General features: G+C 42.6%; 1 protein-coding gene across 1 annotated transcript; it reads left to right on the top strand.

The window, feature by feature from the left end:
• Positions 1–2,141: 2,141 nt before the first annotated feature.
• LOC142184372 (G-protein coupled receptor 83-like) lies at positions 2,142–19,660 on the top strand. Its single transcript, XM_075259196.1, has 4 exons — positions 2,142–2,528; positions 4,504–4,629; positions 5,330–5,463; positions 19,066–19,660. The coding sequence occupies exons 1-4, from the start codon at positions 2,142–2,144 to the stop codon at positions 19,658–19,660; spliced, it is 1,242 nt and encodes a 413-aa protein (XP_075115297.1).
• Positions 19,661–22,726: the final 3,066 nt, after the last annotated feature.

The raw sequence follows: 22,726 nt of genomic DNA, 5'->3' as shown, positions 1-22,726 counted from the left end.
ATACAAAACACCAGTCATAATAAATCTTCCCCTTTGAAGATAAGGAGGCCTTGAGTAGCCTAATATGTGAAGAAGGAAACATATTTCTTTAATAAAATAACTTACAAAGTTTCTTGTATTTGCATGTAGTATTCATTCATATAGAGTTGTTTTATAATTGGAGATACATTGTGTCCATTGTTACATAAATGCATATTATTCTATACGTATAGAGAAACAAGGGACCTCCAGCTGGTGAGTGACTGAGCGGTCAGGAGACCTGTTCTGCAGTGGAATAAAGTTACAAATGTGCCTGGTGAGCGAGGGGATTGTTCACATTAATATGCCCTGTACTACAGAGCTACACAATATAAACAATTCCGGAGTACTCAGTAAATAGTATTACGCTTCCGCATTTTGCTGCTTTTTAGTTCTGCAAATGCTTCATGAAGCAATAATGAAATTTACATGATAGACAATATTTAAAAATGAAATTTCTCCAAATTGAAAAGCTGCAGGCGGTTGTCGCATCTCTAAAATGACAAGTGGAATTAATCTTCTTTCAGGAATCGGTCAGAACACTTTGTACATGTAGAAAATGCACAAATTGACAATTGTGAACAGAATCACAAAGGATAATCTAGGAATCTGTTCCTTTTGGAGTAGAAATACTAATTTGGCAATTAAATTCGCATCATGATTAACTGAGTCATGCATGATGTTAAGGAGGCTGCCCTCTAGAGGGCGGTGTACTGAGTGCACTGTTCTCCTAATTACATCCTGGAGAATAGATTTGCATATTTTTTTACAAAGGATAACATTGTGAGAGTTGTCTGATTTTGAGAAAGGGGTAATTGTGGGGTACCACAGACATGGTGGAACTTTAAGGGACATAGCAAGCGAACTGAATTGCCCAAAATTGACAGTGACCTATGTGATTACGAAGTGGAAGGTGAACGGTGATTGCCGGAATGTGTCCCGAGTTGGCAGTTGGGAGATAGAGAGCGGCGAGTGCTGGTCAGAGAAACTGCACCCAACCGATGGCTCCCATACACCAGGAGTCTCACCAGGCATCCGGGAGTATTGTGTCGCTCAATACCATCTATAAGGAAGCGTCTGCTGGGGTCTACCAACTATTGGATAGGAAGAAATGGTGTTTTTCTATTCTACCGCAGGTGTCCAAATACTTATTGGTAGACAGTGTATAAATAACTGTATATATTGTGAGAAGGTGACAGGCAGGGTGCTGGAATCTCGCTATATCTCCCCTAGTCTTTTAACTTATATGTGGTCCAGGGAGGATGTGGAGTAGGTCTCAGCCCAGGTGTGAGTCCTTGGCTCATTACTAGGCCATAAAAAGGCTACAGATTCTGCACTCCAATTCAGATCCAAGGAGTGGAAGGAGGTGTATGGGTCTGTTCTGTAACCCTTAGTCCGGTGAGACAAAATTGTGCTTGTTTTGTTCGTGTGGCTGGTAGTAAGCCACGTGTATAGTTAGGTTAACATTGCTGTTTAGTCAGTTGCTCGGACAGGCAGGATTTTATTTATTTTGTTTTTACCAATCTCTCTCTCTATCTCTCTCTATATATATGTATATAGAAAATCAAAGTTGCTGGAAATTTTAGGTACCCTTTATCCTTATCTCAATATGCTTCACAAGAAATAATATACAGTGTTGCGGGAAAGTGTTTTTAAAAAAATAAAAAATCTAAAAGACCAAATTTCCAAGTTAACCATTTCATGACTCATTCAACGTCTTATTAACCTTTTAATGTTTTCGTCAGGTGATGAATTCATAGACTTGAGTATATCAGGAATATTAATCAACCACTGAGACAAGCAGGGAACATTGTGATTAAAGAACCCGAGTATCTTCTCGCAGGACCTTACAGAGCATGGACAGCGGTGGGAAGTCATATCTGTGTCCTGGCCATATGTAACACACATACAATTCAGCACATACAAGCTTCTGCCACCGACATCACCTGGTTTCTTTGGATACAGGAAAAGCGATTTGTAGCCATATTAATAAAATCTAACATTTACAATGGATTTCACCAATGGAAATTTCATTTGACTTCACTTGATTTGATTCGGAACCAAAGGATATATCTTGGCCATTTAATTCTACTGGATAAATATCGGATTGGACGGAAATAACTATGAGTAACCTTTTAGTTAAACCTTTCCGACAAATTCCAGGGCTCCTTGGTGCTTGGGAGGAGAACAGCATTAACTCTTCATTCGGAACGTTATTTACCAAGCAAGCGATGAACAGAACATCATTCAACTGGACAGACAAGAATATCGACGAGTGGGAAAAGTTTGCAGAGTTAGCAAAATACGAGGCCGATTTCCAGAAACCAATGGTCAAAGCCCTGCTAATTGTCGCCTATTCTCTCATCATCATTATGTCACTTTTTGGCAACATGTTGGTTTGCCATGTGGTAATGAAAAACAAAAGGATGCATTCTGCCACCAGCTTGTTCATTGTCAATTTGGCCGTTTCGGACATCTTGATCACCTTGCTCAATACACCTTTTACTCTGGTGAGACTGTTTTCTCTGAAATTATGTTTTTGCTATTCATATATGCCAGTGATAGATTTAAAACTAGCCGCCAGTGGCGTAACTAGGAATGGCGGGACCCCCTGGCGAACTTTTGACATGGGGTCTTTTCAGACTCCAGAGTATAATAACACTGTTACTTACCTCTCCTGGCTCCGGAAGGCTTCAGGCCTATTTGTGTGATGTCACAAATATAAAAAACGCAGTTACTTACCTATCTCTGGCTCCGGCGCACTCCCCGCTGATGTTGGCTATCTTCAATGATGGACCAGACGTCACTTGAGCCGTGGCCTGGGTCGCGACGGATAAGAACGCAAGCCCGACCCAGCCCGGCTCAGTCTGTGACATCACACAAGTAGGCCTGAAGCCTTCTGGAGCCAGAAGAGGTAAGTAACTGTATTTTTATGTTCCCTCACCTACCCTGGGCCTCTGATCATTATACGCGGGGCTCTGAAAGGATACCTCCTAGTATAATGACAGTGTTTGTGGGGTACACGGGCCTACGGCTTCACTTAACTATCTCGTCTCCTGCTCACAATGGCCTCCACAGAAGGGAAAGCGCCGGAGGCTGTGAACAGGAGCCAGGATCGGTAAGTAGCTGGGGTTACTCCAGCAGGTAACAGCCTATTTAAAAAAAAAACAAAAACAAATCTGCAGCAGTAGCGGCTGCCACTGGGCCCCTCTAATGTCCCGGGCCCTGTAACAGTCACTATAGCTGCTACCCCGATAGTCACGCCCCTGCTAGCGGCATTACATTGCACATCAGTAATCCATCTCTACTAACATTTAAAGGTTCTAAATTACTTCCCAAACTCTGAGCACACACACTAAAAATGGGGAGGATAAAATCCAAAAACATAAAATAATTCAAAAAAAGTAATTAAAATTACATTTTTTCTTGTATATTCTTTGTAATATTTTCTTAGGGACTCTTTTATAAGAATCAAATTTTTTTCATGGCATGGATTCAGTATGGAGCTGGGAATTTTCAGTAGAATAGATGCTGTCATAGGGTCGTTGTCTGCTTGACAGCTTCATATAAATGCTGTAAATCCTCATTCTGGCAAATCCTAAAACCGCAGTGAAATTCATTGGCCGTTAGAGCTATTGCAAAACATTAAAGTCATTGAAGCGAAGATATGGGCACTACATCCACAACAGTAAGCTGCAAATGTTTAGGCCTCGTTCACATCTTCGTTGGTAATCCGTTCGGGGAGTCTGCATGGGGACCTCCCCGAACGGACTACTGAACGCATTGGCAAGCGGTGTGCAGTGAAAGCACATGGACCCCATAGACTATAATGAGGTCCGTGTGCTTTCCGCACGGAACATGAGGACAGGAAAGTACTTCACGATCTACTTTCTTGTCCGTGTGTGGAGACTCTGTGGAAAGCACATGGACCCCAGTATAGTCTATGGGGTCCATGTGCTTTCACTGCACACCACTTGCCAATGCATTCGGTAGTCTGTTCGGGGGGGGGGTCGTATTTCGTATAATGTGTGTTAAGATACATTTCCCACTTTACCAGTAGCATGGACCACAAATGGAAAGTGGCACTTAGTTTACTGCATTATTCCTATATAAAATTACTGTTTACTATTACTATATATTCAGTGAACAGAAAATGACCATTATCCTGTGTAAAGTAAAAGCTATTGTAAGCCGATGGCTGGTCAGGTAATGGAGGGGGTGCACATCTCACCCAGACTACTAAGGTGGGTGAGATGAGAAAACTCCACTACCAATCCTACTTGCCATTCCTAAAATTCCAGCCCAGTAACTGGAACTTTGAAATAACCCTCAGCAGACAATAGTTATCTGCTGAGAAATGTTCTTTCTGGAGTTTTCTCATCTCACCCACCTTAGTAGTCTGGGTGAGATGTACGAGTATACCCCCTCCACTACCTGACCAGCCATTGGCTTACACTATATTAATCTTTTATTTTTCTTTATGAGGTCCGCTTTGTCTACAGCACATGGGTCTTTGGGAAGGACATGTGTCACGTCAGTCGCTTTGTCCAGTATTGCTCCTTGCATGTGTCAGCACTTACACTTACTGCAATAGCTTTGGACCGACATCAGGTACTTTATTATCGATATTTCTGTTTTTATCATAAACATAATGAATAACTTCATACAAAATCAGCGTTTTTTGTTGCAGCGTGTTTTTTCCCGCAGCTCTTTCACTGCATTCCACTACCTTAGTCTTACTATAGCAAAGCCATAGGCTCTCTTGCGACACCTTCTTTCCAATGATCAAAGAGGTTCACTTTGCATAGAAATGCAAATTCAGCATCTGATTTTTCAGAAACATATCAGCTAGACATAGGAAGTAGATCCATGCCCTATAGATCCATACACTGGCTTGATTGGGTGCACTTTGGGTCATTTTGCACAAGCTTTTTTTAATCGTATACAGGGCACTACGCGTTTTGGAGATAAATGCTCCTTTATCAAGTGCAATAGTTACCAATCTAGTAGCTTGTATATGTCTACGCGTTTCAGAGCTAATCGCTCCTTTATCAAGTGCAATCATTACCAATCTAGTAGCTTGTGTCTACGTGTTTTAGAGCTACCAGATAGGTAATCATTGTACTTGATAAACAAGCATTTAACTCTGAAACGCGTAGACACATACAAGCTACTAGATTGGTAATTATTGCACTTGATAAAGGATAAAGCTGGATTAATTAACATAAAAATTACGATCAATGAATGTATTTCAAAATTTGCTTCAAAGTTTAAAAAGATCCTCATCATGATAAGAATTTATTCACTCCAGGTTATCCTGAACCCATTGAAGCCAAGGATGTCACTAACTAGAGGATTTCTAAGTATCACATTTATCTGGGTTATGGCGACTTGCTTCTCTCTGCCTCATGCTATATATCAAAAGCTTCTCCAATATAATTACAGGTAAGCCGGCCAAGTTGCAAGAAAAAGTAAGTGAACCCTTTGGAATTACCTGAATTTCTGTGCTCATTATTAATAAAATGTGGTCTGATTGTTATCTAAGATTCAACTGTAGACATACAGAATCTAAACCAATAGCGCACTGTTACGGTTCTGTAAAAATATATAAAAATAATATTTTTTTTTAACTACGAAACCGCTAGTCTGCAAGACACTGCAGCGAGGTCCACAGGCCCAGTGGGCAGCTGTATGTCTGAACTCAATGTGAACAGAGTGCAACAAACAATGGAAGTGGTGCGGTACTCAATGTGAACAGGGTGCAACTAAACCCTGCCAGTTAAGCTCCCTGACCAGGTGCGCCAGTACTGCTGAAAACAAACAAGGCTGCCAAGGGTTAACTCACCCCAGGTCAGCAAACACACATGCTCCTGCAACAGCTAGGAGTTCTCCTGCAACAGCTAGGAGTTACCAAGGAAGTTTGACAGTCTACACAGGCTATCTCAGAGTCCAAACCTGCTGCAGCTCCACAGACTGGAACAGTGTCTACTACTCCTAGCCATGGTGAAGTGCATACAGTTCAGGGTTTACAGGTCCTAACTAACAGCAACCAGAAAGAAGCAGAGGAACCCCACACAGAGGCCTAGTCTGGCAACCTGCCTGAATACTGGAGCCTATCCCTGAAACTACTGTCATTAACAAACTTCCATGGACCTTAGTCAATCTTTAGTCAAAGTGTAAGCGCTCGGCGGGCGTCGGCTCACACTATTTAAAGGGAAGACCCCGCCCAATAGGGGCGGTGGTCCTGACCTCACAGCTCATGCTCAGTAGGGACGAAATGGCACTTAGCTTGTGAGCGGCTCCAAAAGTCTGAGCATGCTCAGTAGGGCAAAAGCTGGACTTAGACTGACCAGCAGATTTTTTTCTGCAATACGTGGATGGAATTAACCAGAATCTCATTCACTTTGCAGGTACTGTAAGATGCAGCATTTTATTCACAGCATTTCCATAGTGGCAAAAACATTGCGTTTTCGCAATGTGTGGCTTTAGTCTCAGGCTTGAACTCCATTTAGGGTTTCCATCCCCGAATCCACTTAAAAAATACAGAGAGGAATATGCTGCAAGTAATGCTTTTCTCTTCGCATTTTTTGACCTTTTTGGGCGAAAGCTCAACGGAGTCCATTATAGTGCTTTTTTAAGTGATTAGGTTTCCGTGCGGGGGAAAATTTTTTACATTTTTTTACATTTGTTTTAGCATTGCAGACTACAAAGTCAGGACTACAATGTCTATCTGCTGTTGTGCTAAGTTACACTAAGTGATCATGCTTGAAACCCTTGACATTCATTTCTCCTGGGTTTTCTTTGTATGTTACTTTACGACTTGTTCTTTTTACGAGTTTATTATTTTATTATCATCAACACTTTAAATCACTAAAAATGAACAATGTTTTCCATTTACATACAGGTGCAGATTTCCATTGCACATTTACAATGAATTGTGCAAATTCTGCAACCATTCCAAAGCAAAATCTGTTGCAGAAAATCTGCTGCAAAATTTAGAGATGTGTGGATGTACCCATAGCGGGTCTTCCTCACCATCTTGTTTGTTAGTCTTTGAGTATCTCTAATGTTGTTCTCCCTGCGTCTCTGTGTAATTTCCTTAACATGACAACATCACCTAGAGAAAGGCAGTGATGTTATTGATCACCTAGACAAAGGCAGGCATGTTATACATCTTCTAGGCGCAGACAGCTATGCTATAGATCACCTGGACACGGGCAGCCTTGTTATACATTATCTACAGACAGGCTGCCATGGTATACATCACATAACTATGTTCACAAACACTGAAGTTGTTTCAGTAATACAAAGCAAACCCATTATCCAAGGATTACTCACATTCCATTATCTTATGGATGTGCGCTGTGTTTTGATGCAGAACATAACCCTGTGGTTAGCAGAATGCCAAAGCAAATGAGCAAAATGTTTAATTCTATTAAGTTAACCAGTCTATAAATTATAAAGGACTGATCGATTGTCTATTCTATCATCTTCTGTTATTTGACATCAAAGATGGAAAAAAACCGCACTGAGAGGTATGTAAGCAAAATGTTAAATACATGATTAATAGAATAAGTAATAATCCTATTCTTTATATAAAATTTAAATTAATAATTAACATTAAAATGTTGAATTTTACCGTCTCTTAGTTGTTAGGGTCAGTTCACACTGAGTTTTTTGGCAGCGGATTTTGACATGGAATCCACCTCAAAATTTGCTGCCAAAACCGGTTCCCATTGACTTCAATCTGGAGAAGAATGCTGTGCGGAATGTTCAAATGCGGAATGCAACTTCATTGATTCCAGCAAATTTTACTCTAGCCCCCAGCAAGCAATAAATGCAGTTAATGTTGGTATCTGATATGCTAGTTAGGCACTCTACCCTCCTCTGTCCCTGCCTACTTGCCTCACTACCTTAGGTGACAGAGGACAACTGGATGGCAGTCTCTTCTTAGATATAAGTGATGACACAGAACGCAGACAACAAACAACAAAAAGGGAGGTCAGCTAGCAAAGTGGTCAATTCCAGTCAAGTAACGCAGTACAGAATCAAAATCTGAGAGAATAGTCACAAGTAAAGCCTATGGTCAGAAATATGTATAGAGATAAACAGAGAAAGCCAGCACTCACAAAAGGCAATGGCAAGCACCAAGGTGAATGTGAGCACAAAGTAGCTGGTAATTGTGAAATGGAAATACATGAATTCCAAAATTTTAATCAAATAAAAATCTGAAAAGTGTGAGGTGTAAAGGCATTCAGACCCATATATCAATACCTTGTAGAGCCACCTTTGCTTGCAATTACAGACGCAAGTCTTTTGGGCTCTGCCTCTACCAGCTTGGCACATTTAGAGACTGAGATTTTTGCCTATTCTTTTTTGCAAAATAGCTCCAGCTCAGCCAGATTTAATGGAGCGTCTGTGAATACCAATTGTCATGTCTTGCCACAGATGCTCAATGGGATTTAGGTCTGGACTTTGACTGGGCCATTTTTAATACATGAATATTCCATCATAGCTCTGGCTGTATGTTTAGGGTCATTGTCTTACTGTAAGGTGAATCTCCTTCCCAGTCTCAAGTCTTTTGCAGCATCCAACAGCATCATGCTGCCCTCACCATGTGTCTCAGTGGGGATGGTGTGTTCAGGGGGATGAGCAGGGTTACTACTCCACTACACATAGCGCTTTGCATTTAGGCCAAAAAGTTAAACTTTGGTCTCATCTGACTGGGGCACCTTCTTCCACATGTTTGCTGTGTCCCCTACATGGCTTGTGAGCAACTGCAATTCTTTTGTCTTTTTTCTATCAACAATGGCTTTCTTCTTACCGCTCTTCCATAAAGGCCAGATATGTAGAGTGCATGACTTATAGTTGTCCTGTGGACAGATTCTCCCACCTGAGCTGTGGATTTCTGCAGCTCTTCCAGAGTGACCATGGACCTCTTGGCTGCTTCTCTGACCAGTGCTCTCCCTGCTCGATCTGTCAGTTTAGGTGGACGGCCATGTCTTGGAAGGTTTGCAGTTATAGAATACTTTTTCCATTTTTGGCTGATGGATTGAACTGTGCTTTTTGGGATGCTCAAAGCTTGGAATATGTTTTACAACCTAACCCTGCTTTAAACTTCTCCACAACTTTATCTCTGACCTGTCTGGTGAGTTCCTTGGTCTTCATGATGCTGTTTGTTCACTAGTGTTCTAACAAACCACTGAGGCCTTCACAGAACAGGTGTATTTATACTGAGACTAATTACACACAGCCTGACTCTATTAACTAATTCAGTGACTTCTGATGGCAACTGTGCACACTGGAATTTATTTAGGAGTATCATAGTACAGGGGGATGAATACTTTTGCACATCACACTTTTCAGATCTTTGTTTGATTAAAACTTTAAAAACCACTAGCATATGCCCACGACTTGCTGCAAGGTGTTGTTGGCGCTGAGCCACTTATACTTAGCCAATTCCTGTTGTGGATGATCCACCTGCTCCCGTGTCACGGCTCTGCTACATCGCAGCATATGTGCAGCATACTCAGTTGTATGTACATCTCTGCATATGGAGAGCGTACTGAGCTGTGCTACAGCGCTGCTTAAGCTCTGCTACATCTGGCCATTTGGATTATAGGGGTGTTCTTATGTCAGTGTGTGAGCAGCTTCTGTGTTACAAAGGGCTGAATGGATGTTGCTGAAATGTGCCAAAGTTCGATCAGCCTGCTCCCGCGTCTTAGCTCTGCTACATCGCTGCATATGTGTAGGATACCCAGCTTTATGTACATGTTTGTATATGGAGAGCCTGCAGAGGTGTGCTACAGCGCTGCGTAAGCTCTGCTACAACGGGCAATTGTGATTACAAGGTTTTGTTATGTGACTGTCTGAGCAGCTTCTGTGTTACAAAGGGCTGAACGGATGTTGCTGAAATGTGCCAAAGTTCTCCCTCCTCCCTCATCAGAGGCAGAACAACATACTCACTGAAACTCTACACCCGATATACTCCTCTTGCCCACATACATCCTGCATGTTCTGTAGTCTCCTGATCTTCCATGAGACGCCATATTCTTCAGCTTTCACACTGTCCAGCTTCATCCTATATAGCTCCTCCCACAAAATAGTGTGTAGCTCCACCCACTGCCTAGCATGATCCTATCCTAGAATGGCTCAAGGACCTGTGATGATGTCATCACAGGTCCTTTAGTGTTGTGTGAACCTACATTCCTTCGTGTAGTGATGTCATTTACCGGGATAAAAAGTAGCCTATGTTTTAATCGGGGTTCCTATCTACGTATGTGGCAAATTTCATGCAAATCCGTTCAGCCGTGTTTGCGTGATTGAGGAACAAACATCCAAACACACAAACATCCAAATAGTAGAATAGGATGTCTCATTTTTCTTCTGCGTTACAATGATCTGCTACCTTGTGTTGGTCTATCCCTTCTCAATACAATACATTAAGTTTGTGGTTGTAAGTTGACAAAATGTGGAAAAGTTCAAGCGGTGTGAATACTTTTACAAGCCACTGTATATACATAAGATAAAATAAATGTAACACACTCTTTAGAGATAAACATACGGTATGTAAAATGGACGGTCTGGCTGTTGATGATATGGCAGTGTCTTTGTACTATGAACACTCAGACAATAATATATGTAGCAGCTTTGAGCTGAATTGACCCCTGGGTGGTTTTATCAGTTCAGTGGATGTGAAGAGCGTATCCACTTTGTACCAAGAGCATGATCTGGAAAATGGCGTGTAATTTTCTGTGTGTACCGGCTGGCTACTGTATTGCGGTTTAGTGCAGCTGTGACGTTGCTGGCGGAATACTAATACACCAGCTGATTATTACTATGTAAATGATAGAGCAGACTAGAGGATGTGAAGGATATGGGGCAGATTCATGAAATTGTCCAGAATTGTCTATGGTTTTTTTTAGGACCACAATTAGAAATTGAGGATGTGCTGGGATTGTTTGGTATAAGTTACATTCACATGTTTTGTTTTCAAAATAATGTCATAAATCGCAACTATGTGTTTGTTTGACATTGATTTTGGATCTGTATTTACAGATTGGACATACTGGGGGCAATTCATGAAAGTTTCTTTCTAGAACTGAAAAGTTGTAATTTTAGGTGCACAACCTATTTGGCATCATAAGTGGGTGTGTTTGGACAAGGATGACTGGGTGATCAACACTGGTGTCGGACTAATAAAATTAGAAAACCAATCAAACATTATAGAGAATATTTCTATCACTTTTCATGTTCAAAGGGATCCTATCATTAAAACGCAATTTTATGTGGCTAACACGTAGGAATAGCCTTAAGAAAGGCTATTCTTCTCTTACCTTTAGATGTCTTCTCCGTGCCGCCGTTCGGTAGAAATCCCTGTTTTCGTTGTTATGCAAATGAGTTCTCTCGCAGCACTGGGGGTGTCCCCAATGCTGCGAAAGAACTCTCCAGCGCCGCCTCCATCTTCTTCATGCATCTTCTTCCAGCGCTGGGGGTCAAACGTCTAGGCCTCGGGCAGAGCCAACTGCGCATGCCCACAGGCCACAACAAAATGGCCGCTTACTTACTGTGTAAACCTAAGTCTTCTTCTCCAGTTCTAACTACACCAATCCCCAGGACTTCCACACTGTCTGAACTGTGTGTTTTTCCTATTTGTCTCATTGCGACTGTCTGAGCCTCTCTCTCTCTAATCTCTCCCTACAAAATAGACACCTACTCTATCAGCTTACCTAAGCCAGTCCAGGACAAGCTGTTCTGGACTGGCTTAGCGTCACCGTCTCGGCAGCCCAGCACGGGAAGCGAGTGGTGGATTGGGGAGGCCCTGTGGACGCAGCACTGCTCCAGCGGCCTCCCCTCACTCTCAAGCAGAGAGCAGGTATTCTCCCTGCCTGCTCTCTGCCTGCTAACACCGCTCCGCCCGCCCCCTTCGCTCCTCCCTGCCCCATCCTCCCGGGGGGGGGGGGGCTTTCTGTCGTCCAAAAAAGGTATGTTCACCCCTGGTAATAGGTGACTGTGGCTGTATTAGAGTATTACTCTCTGTGGACACTGCTTTGTACTCATTACTTGCTATCCAGTTTTGAAAGCATATTCTACTGTATGGGCCAATGTGGAGCATTACACTAGAGGGGAGCTCTGGGTAGCATATTATTCCGTGTGGGGTCCCTTTGTTATTTACATCACATGCCATCTGTTTTATAGCAAAACCCTTGATTGACTGTTGATTGAATTTATATATCCACCACACAGACATGTGACGTGACAGAATATCAAAAAATCATGTTGTTTTGAAAAATGGCCATCTCTTTATTCTTTTTTAGCAATACAAACACAGATATTTTCTCTTTAAGTCTGATACATCTAAATCAGATGTTTATCTATTTAAGAAGAACATTGTGTCCCCAGTAGTTCCTACAGCTCTCAAGAGGCTAGAATACTAGAATGACATTAAAGTTATTGTCATTACTGATTTATTACCTCCTGAGGACTCGAGCACTCCATCAAGCCAGCGCTTCTTTCCTGGAGGTAGAAAAGCAAATGATATTAAACAATAACTTTCCTCTGGCCTAGGGTGTCTTTTTTCTCGACTTTTCCCTGGAGATTCAGGATGAAAATACAATAAGGGTGCATTCACACTGAGTAAACGCTAGCTTATTCTGAACGTAAAACACGTTCAGAATAAGCGGCGTCTAAAGCAGCTCCATTCATTTCTATGGGAGCGGGGATACGAGCGCTCCCCATAGAAATGAATGGGCTGCTTCTTTCACTCCGTGCAGTCCCATTGAAGTGAATGGGGAGTGCCGGCGTATACGGCAAGCTCTGCTCATGCCGGAGCGTATACGCCGGCACTCCCCATTCACTTCAATGGGACTGCACGGAGTGAAAGAAGCAGCCCATTCATTTCTATGGGGAGCGCTCGTATCCCCGCTCCCATAGAAATGAATGGAGCTGCTTTAGACGCCGCTTATTCTGAACGTGTTTTACGTTCAGAATAAGCTAGCGTTTACTCAGTGTGAATGCACCCTTAATCTGTGTTGTTACATTTTAAAAAAAATTAAGATTCTATTTATATAATTGGAGGTAAAAAGATCAGTTGTTGCTTTGTGTCCCAGTAGCCGACAATATTCTATCTATACTTAAACATACCTGCAAACTGGTCAAGATTTATGCCCCTTTTAGGCTGCTTTCACGTGGTCAGTGATTGTGAGCCAAAATTAGGAGGGTCTTCCTAATTACATCATGGAAGATAGACTTGCATATCCTCAGGGAGCGCCCTCTATTGGTGTGCATTCTTGAGGCACTGGCTCCCTAATTACATCATGGAAGTCAGATTTGCATATTCTTCCCATGTTCCTTTGCACAGTGGAGCGTTCATGGCTTAATAAGACTCCACACACCTAAATGGTGGTTCTCTCCCTATGGAGTGATGATATCCCCCCAACCCTGTCTAAGCCCCTCACCTCTGCCAGGTCAGTCCTCTCTGTGCCAAGCTGATGAGATGCAATAACATTGAAACAGCTGTCCTCAGCTGAGAGACTGTACCTGGTAAAATCCCAACATCATTGCAAACAAAGGCCTCTGAGAAGGTCGGCATGATGTTAAAGGGAGCGCCCGCTATAGGTTTACTTGACTGAGACTCTGTCTTCCTAACTACAGCATGGAAGATAGACTTGCACATTCTTAGTGAGCGCCCTCTATTGGTGTGCATTCTTGAGGCACTGGCTTCCTAATTACATCATGGAAGTCAGATTTGCATATTCTTCCCATGAGTGGGGACTAGACAGAGATCAGGTGTAATAGAAATATTTGTACCTGTTCTGTATTTCTAAACCCTTCCCGCCGAAGGAATTTTTTCTTTTTCGTTTTTATTTCCCCCTTCCCACCCCTCCAAAAACCATTACCAATTTATTTTTCCACTCTCAGAGCCATATAAGGTCTTAATGTTTGCTGGATAAATTTATTTTTCATGATGTTATCATTTATTATTCTGTACAATGTAGCAGGAAGCTGGAAAAAAATTCAGAATAGGGTGGATTAAAAGAAAACATTTTTTCAGGCTTTGTTTTTATGATGCTCACTGTGCAGCCAAAATTACATGTCCCCTGTATTCTATGTTACGGTATGATTCCAAAGATACCCTATTTATATGGTTTTATCTACATTTTAACCCCTTAACAAAAATCTAAAACCGTGCAAACAATATTTTTTCTAAAAGTCGCCATATTCTGACACTTGTAACTTTATTATAATTCCATGTACGGGGATGTATAGCGTGTATTTTTTTGCGGGGCCGGGTATGCTTTTTAGTTATACCATTTTGGGGAATTGCTATTGCTTTGATCACTTTTTACTCAAATTTTCATTACAGGCAAAACAGTGAAAAAACAGCAATTTGGCACGTTTCGTTTTATTTCCCCCTATGGCGTTTACCGTACGGGAAAAATATTTTTATAGATTTGTAGACACGTCGATCCCTAATATGAATGTGTTTCACTGTATTTAAGTACTTTTATATGTTCTAGGGAAGGAGGAGTGATTTGAATTTTTTATTTAATTTTTTTTATATATATTTTTTGCATTTATTAGATCCCCTAAGGGTCTGAACACTTATGCAATGCATTACAGTGCAATGTAGGTAAAACCTGTAGTAATAATTGACACATTTAAACCTGTAAAGACTAAAGTAGCCAACCTTTTTTTTATGTAGATTGTGAGCCCCCATATAGGGATCACTATATACATTTTTTCTTTTTTCCTATCAGTATGTCTTTTGTAGAATGGGAGGAAATCCATGCAAACACGGGGAGAACATACAAACTCCTTGCAGATGATGCTGCTGGCGGGAGTCGAGCCCAGGACTCCAGCTCTGCAAGGCTGCAGTGCTTACCACTGAGCCACTGTGTTGCCCCTAAAGTAGCCAACCCTGTACACTGTATAAGGCTCCATTCAAACGACCGAGGTGCAAAATGGTCACGAAAATGACCGGTTTTCATTGTCGTCTTGCAAACAAGGGGCACCCTTTCTCACAAATCCACCCTACATTACAGTGTATGGAGAGAGCCATGCAAATAAACGTGGAACATGAGACCAATAATTCAAAAAAACAAGAACAAATCCCCAAGAACTGAAAAATCTATATACAAAAATATATTACAGCCTATGATAATTCATAATAGATAATTGAATATAAATATAAATCAATATCACACCCAAAGGAATGTATAAGTAATAAACACCCAAATTGAATAAATTCATATATAGCAGCAAAGAGCAAAGATAAGATAAGATAAGATAAGATAATTCTTTAAATATGAGTGAATCGGTGCAATGTGCAAATATAAATTGGCTTCCCATACACAATTCATTATAGGGAGAGATATAACAAATATATAACAAATACCAACTAGTCATAAGGCACATGCTCCAGTGACCACACTGACCGCAACGCGTTTTGCACTGGGGGTGGGGTTACAGTGGTATGGCCCCCAAAACTATATTATCTCATAATGAAGCTCACCAGTCTGCTGTCAAGGTTTGCATTGCTGTCAATGTGTAACGTGAGGATTACTCCCATGTGTATGTGCTGTTGTGAGGCTGCACAGGACGGATTCATTGGAGCGGCTTTTTACATGTTGATCGTCCCTCTATACTATGTAGCTATTACTTACAGCTAAACTCACTTAAGACCATAAAGTAAATTTTAACGACAATAAATCTGCCTCTTATCTGTAAAATGATCAATATATCGGTGCAGTCACTCTTAGCCAATGACTTATTGTGCAGGATATTGATGGCTGCTATAGATATGTATTGACTCTGAAGTTCATTGTTATTGATCTTGTTTTACTTCTATGGAGAAATTATAACTTGCGTCTTCTTTTCTAATTATCAGTATAATTTATTCATCTTCACGGGTATTTATCACAAATTCAGTCTTAATGTTCTTCAGTGTCTTTCGTAAGTGGTAATCCAGCGGCCACTGTATATTGATGGATACAAGCCTGGTAATGAGCCAGTATAGCCATAGCGCTACTTTCCATCCCTGCAGCAATTTTCTGTCCAATGACACCAGTTCCTTCCTCGGTATAAGTTACACATGTACAAACTAGGACCAATTTGATAATCATTGAATTAACATTCAGCATCGAATGTGCTAATATGTTCTAAAGCATCATATTTTTGTTTCTTTAAATCATAGAAAGCCCATAGCTAGGGTTGAGCGATCAGGATCAGAAAAGATCGGATCCCGATCGGCGATCAGGTAAATTTCACAATCGCGATTGGGTTGCGATGCCACCTAAAAAAGATTGGGGATGGAATTCTGATCCTGATTGCTCAAACTTACCTGCACAGAACCGCTGCCGCTCCCCGCCCTGCACTCACGTCTCCCGCCCACACTCTCCTAAGCCACAACAAGGCCCGCCTTCTCCCAGCATCATAACACTAGCCCAGGGAGGCTACGGCGCTCTGCCAGTGTATTAATGAGAGAGGAGAGGACAGACCGGGAGCGGCGGCGGTTCTGTGCAGGTAACCGGACAGCAGGGGGGACTAAGTAGCCGGCGGATTTTTTAATCACTACACAACATGGAGTCCAAAAATTGAAGCCTTCATTTTTTGGACTCCACACTGTGTATTGAATAGGATTGTTTTTTGATCATTAAAAAATCCCATTGATGTGCATTAGGATCGGAATTGGGATTGGGATCGGGTTCGGATGGAAAATGATAGGAAATCGGATTTTAAAAACAATCCTGAAATCTCAAGATGGGCTCAACCCTACCCATAGCACAAATAGTACATGGCGCTATATCCATGAATCTCTTGTCATGTATCAATTTGTATCACATTCCTCTTGAATGTATTCAGATTGTGAATTCAGGTTTGCAGCCTTTTGTTTGTAAGTAGAGAATTTGGAGTCGATTCTATAGATTATAATTAACATCACATATAGAGATAGATGTCCCTGTGTATAAGGCTTTATCCCTGTCAATACAGCACATTCATTAGGTATAATTAAGGACTCATTAGTGTTAGTCTTTTTTTATGTATCCGCTTCATTGCAGACCATTGATCTGCCTAAGATATAACGCTGCTATTCTGGACACTTCTAATTTCTGGGCCAATTGGTCTTCCTCCAATAAAATGAGCTGTCAGTCTTGTAAAGCATTGGGCCACGTCTTTATCTACTCGTTCAGTATGATATAGGTTATCGCTACACGCGCTGTTACAGTATTTTTATGTCTCTCATGAATTATGTTCCTTCTTGACGCCGATAATCATTCTTATTAAGGTAATTTAAGTTCCTTCATTTATCTATTCTTCGTCTAAAGGATACACGTATTTGACTTTCTATACTTGTCCACTTTATCATATCCATTATACATCATATACAGTATACTCGAGTATAAGCCGAATTTTTCAGCACAGTTTTTATGCTGAAAAAGCCCCCCTCGGCTTATACTCGAGTCAGCAAAAAAAATATATATATTTTTTTCTTTTTTAGGGTGGTGGTGGGGAAGCTATGACCAGCCGCAATAGTAATGTATAGAATCTCCCATAAAATAGTTGGGAAAAAAAGTAGAAAATTACTATGAAACACATACACATTAGGTATCCCTGTGTCTGAGAGTGCCTGGTCTACTGAATATAGGGGATCTGCAGTGCTCCTGTTCCGTCGGGAAGGGGTTAATAGGAGCACTGCAGACCCCCTATATACAGCCAGGCTGAATTCCAAGTAGGGGGGGAACCCAGTCCTCAAGCTCAGGGAAGGGGCAGACAGACAACCAAAACACCCCCTCCCCTTCCCCAGCACCAGCAACTACTGTACCCAAAAACTCTGACCATTTTAATTTTTGAACTTTTCCAGCAACTTCTGCATCCGATCCGATCCGCAACGCACACACGCATTGAAATGAATGGACGTAGCCGGCACGCGGGGGGTTAAGCAGCCGGCCGGCGTCAAAGCGGAAGTACCAGGTGCTTCCATTCATTTCAATGCGTGCGTGCTGTTCGGATCGGCTGATCCAAACAGTACTCGCTCATCTCTACTCACTTATATAACCTGTGATATCTCAGTTCCTTTCTTTAGGCCACCCATTGGCCTCAGTGGTCACATGCAGTGAAGACTTCACCCCTGGATTAGCTGGACTGGACAGGGGTGGGATACACCAGAACATGGGAGACAGGTCCTGAACCTGAAACAGCCCCTTTAAAGTATGTCATGAAGTAATGAACAATGTCTCTTATGTGCTGTCTATAAACAACTCAATTCAGGACCATGTGTACGATACGGTTAGCTGTGGTTTTTCACCATATGTGTAGGAGGGGGGATTGATCAGGTTGTATTTTACCATGCCAGGTGTCTTGGAGTACGAACTACTAGAGAAGTCTGTATAAGGGCTCGCTCACATCTGCGCACGGTCTCCGTTTATGCAGGTTTCCGTTTCCTGTCTGAAACTGGGCAGGAAACGGAAACCTGCCGGCATATTTCAAACCCATTCATTTGAATGGGTTTGAAAAGTGTCCGGCCGTGAGCTCCGTTGAGCGTTTTATGCTCTCCGCGGCTAAACTGTTTTTTTTTTTTTTTACCAGACACAGAGTCGGACATGCAGGACTCTGTGTCCGGTTTAAAAAAAAAAGGTTTTGCCGCGGAGAGCATAAAACGCTCAACGGCGCTCATGGCCGGACCCGGTCTGACAGGTTTTTGTCTTCTGCCGGCAGAAGAAGGAAACCTGAGTACGGACAGTGAACGCTGGTGTGAACCCAGAGTACGGAAAAGTGTATCTTTGTACCATGTTATATTAATATTGTTCTCTTCAAGAAAGGCATCCAGGCCCTCTTTGAACTTGATTCCTCATATCTGCAGAATGGGAGTAAATTACATGGAAATAGGTTTTTAAGATAAAGTTTGCCTTGTACAGATGCCATTGAAAAAAAATTTGTATAGTTTTCTTTCCAAAAATAGGACTCTCTTGATGTACAGTTTGATATTAATTATTATTATTATTATTATTATTATTATGTATAACGTGCTTGTGGTTTCTTCCCTAGACAGACTACAATAAGGAGCTTGTGCATTCCGGATTTTCCCGAGCCGTCAGATCTGTTCTGGAAATACCTGGATCTTTCTACCTTTGTGCTTCTTTACTTGTTACCCCTACTTATCATTACCATAACCTACAGCCGCCTGGCCAAGAAGTTGTGGATGAGAAATGCAATAGGTGACATTACTACAGAGCAATACATCACACATCGGAAAAACAAGAAGAAGAGCATTAAGATGTTGGTTTTGGTTGTGGTTGTCTTTGCAGTTTGTTGGTTTCCTCTGAATTGTTATGTGGTTCTTATTTCCAGCTTGGGGATCAAGACACAAAATGCCCTTTACTTTGCCCTGCACTGGTTTGCAATGAGCAGCACATGTTATAACCCATTTATATACTGCTGGCTAAATGATAACTTCAGACTGGAGCTAAAGTCACTGCTGACCATGTGTAAGATGGCTCAGCACCCTCACAGCAACGCCCTGCCACCCGTAATCCTGCCCTATCGAGAAGCTTGGGTAGATCAGGCAAACTACAAGCAATGCTCTTCAACTCAAGGTATCCGCTCTACATCCAATATTCATACTGTGAACACAGATCTATAGATGGTCCCACAATCTGCTCCATTTTATGGGATTTTTTTTGTATCTCACTGTAAATAGTTCTAAAATTACGTTGGTTAATAGAATAAACTGAAGCTATAGAATATAAGAATAGATAATAAAAGTTTTATGTGACATAAATGCCATACAATGGTTTGTTGTGTACATAAATATGAAGAACGTCAATGGCATAACTAGGAATGACGGGGCCCCGTGACGAACTTTTGACATGCCCCCCCCCCCCCGACCGACACCGACGCCAAAGACCTTGACCGACCCCCTCCTACGCACGCATTCCTGCTCGTTCTATTATGCCACTTAGTGGCCGCTGCACACAGTATTATCCCCCATAGTGGCCCCTGCACACAGTATTATCCCCCATAGTGGCCCCTGCACACAGTATTATCCCCCATAGTGGCCCCTGCACACAGTATTATCCCCCATAGTGGCCCCTGCACACAGTATTATGCCCCATAGTGGCCCCTGCACACAGTATTATCCCCCATAGTGGCCCCTGCACACAGTATTATGCCCCATAGTGGCCCCTGCATGCAGTATTATCCCCCATAGTGGCCCCTGCACACAGTAGTGTACCCCAATAGTGGCCCCTTCACACAGTATTGTACCCCAATAGTGGCCCCTGCACACAGTATTATGCCCCATAGTGGCCCCTGCACACAGTATTATGTCCCATAGTGGCCCCTGCACACAGTATTATGCCCCATAGTGGCCCCTGCACACAGTATTATGCCCCATAGTGGCACCTGCACACAGTATTATCCCCCATAGTGGCCCCTGCACACAGTATTATCCCCCATAGTGGCCCCTGCACACAGTATAATGCCCCATAGTGGCCCCTCCACACAGTATTATCTCCCATAGTGGCCCCTGCACACAGTATTATCCCCCATAGTGACCCTGCACACAGTATTATCCCCCATAGTGGCCCCTGCACACAGTATTATCCCCCATAGTGGCACCTGCACACAGTATTATCCCCCATAGTGGCCCCTGCACACAGTATTATCCCCCATAGTGACCCCTGCACACAGTATTATGTCCCATAGTGGCCCCTGCACACAGTATTATCCCCCATAGTGTCCCCTGCACACAGTATTATCCCCCATAGTGGCCCCTGCACACAGTATTATGTCCCACTGTGGACACCCATAAACAATTATTATACTCTGAGATCTTTTCAGACCCCAGAGTATAATAATCGGAGACCCGGGGGAATAAAAACATAAAAAAACCTACTGTTTCTTACCTGTCCCCCGGCTCCTACGCTGTCTTCTCCGCTGCCGTCCCTCATCAATGACGTCGGACGTCACATGACCCAGGATGCAGATCGGGTTCATGTGACGTCAGAGACGTCAGAAAGGATGTCAGGGAGGAGGCCTGGCAGGATTGTGGAGAAGTAAGTAACAGTGTTTTTTATGTTTCTTACCTCTCCCGGTCCGCCAATCATTATACTTGGGGGTCCGAAAAGACCCCCGAGTATAATGATAGCAGCGGTAGCGGCTGTCACTGGGCCCCTAATGTCCCGGGCCCTGTGGCAGCTGCCTCTGCTGCTATAGTGGTAGTTACGCCACTGAAGAACGTAAAAGAAGTTTAGAATTCAGAAAATGTCAGGGTTTGTTTAGAACCTAAAGGTGGTTCAGGTGGTTTATTGTTCATCCTCTTATTATCTTCCCCAGGGGTGGATTGGCCATGTATATCACTGGGAAAATTTACAGTTTGCCAACTATAGTATGGGCCGCTGGAGCGGCAGGCTGCCTGCCCCAAGGCCTGGCCATTACCCTGACTATTGCGGCAGACTGTAGCCCACCGTAACTCGCTCTATACACTCAAAGCAGAGGCCGCCGGGTTCCACTGATAGTAAGTGTTGGACGAATCTCTTGAAATTCATCGCGGATGATTTGCCCAGTGGTTTGTTTTGACCGCAGAGGTCCTAACCGAAACTGCCATTATACTCTGGGGTCTCTTCAGACCCCAGAGTATAATATGCTGAGGCCCAAGGGAGGTGACAAATGTAATAAAAAGTGTTACTCGCCTTTCCTCGGCTCCGATGTGGGGTTTCCTACCTATTCTGGTCTTAGAGACGACATGAATGACATCATAGACCATTGAAGCCTGTGATTGGGCCTCAATGGTTATCCGGGGCCTCCAATCATTATGTTCTGGGGTTTGAAGAGAACCCAGAGTATGATAATGGTTCATGGGTAGTGTGTGGAGGGGCCACTATGGGACATTATACAGTGTGAAGGGGTCACTATAGGGCATTATACTGTGTGAAGGGGTCACTATAGGGCATTATACCGTGTGGAGAGGCCACTATATGCTGCACGCCATTGCCATCCTCACCCCACTGACTATAACTTTACTTATATAGGACTGCTGGCAGTCCTGTGTGACAGAAATGTCTGCTATACATTGAGAGACATGGTGCAGTCCTGTGTAAGTTTCAGTTTCAGTCTGACATGGTAACTTACATAGGACTGCTGCCTCTCTTCGATGTTGAGCAGTCCTGTGCAAAATTACTTGCAATAGTGACTTGCATTGACTCTGCCTACTTGCACCTCCTGCCTATAAAATGGGGTCACTTTTAAAAAAATTTCCAGGGCCACTTTCAGGTCCCAATCTGCCTCATTGTGCTTTTGGTTTGCTGCTCAAGTCATTCACCACATTCTGCTGTTCCATGTGCCATAGGGCCATTCAAGGTGCGATTATCCTTACAGCCATGAAAAAAAGGGAAGGGGAGTAGAAACAATGGCTTACCCTGGTGAAGTAGGGGGCAGGAAAGAACCAGTGAGGAGTAACTGGAGGAGCTTGATGGTTCCACCTGATCCTGAAACTGGGTCTGCAATGATGTCAGTATTAGGATGTGGCCTTGCTGCATTTTTTTATATTGGCTGGTGACTGCTATATTTTGGGCCATGAAAACTATGTATTGTCCATGTCCATAATTGCTGCTACATATGTAGACGGGGCATGCACCTTTCCCAAAATGGACATTTCCCAGGAGAGACCTGCATAGTAAGATCAAGCAGGGACAGCTGTCCTAGAGAA

The sequence above is a fragment of the Leptodactylus fuscus genome, chromosome 11, assembly GCF_031893055.1.
Source record: "Leptodactylus fuscus isolate aLepFus1 chromosome 11, aLepFus1.hap2, whole genome shotgun sequence".
Taxonomy (NCBI): Eukaryota; Metazoa; Chordata; class Amphibia; order Anura; family Leptodactylidae; genus Leptodactylus; species Leptodactylus fuscus.
Note: the sequence above shows the minus strand (reverse complement) of the source record. Positions and strands in the feature narration are given on the sequence as shown.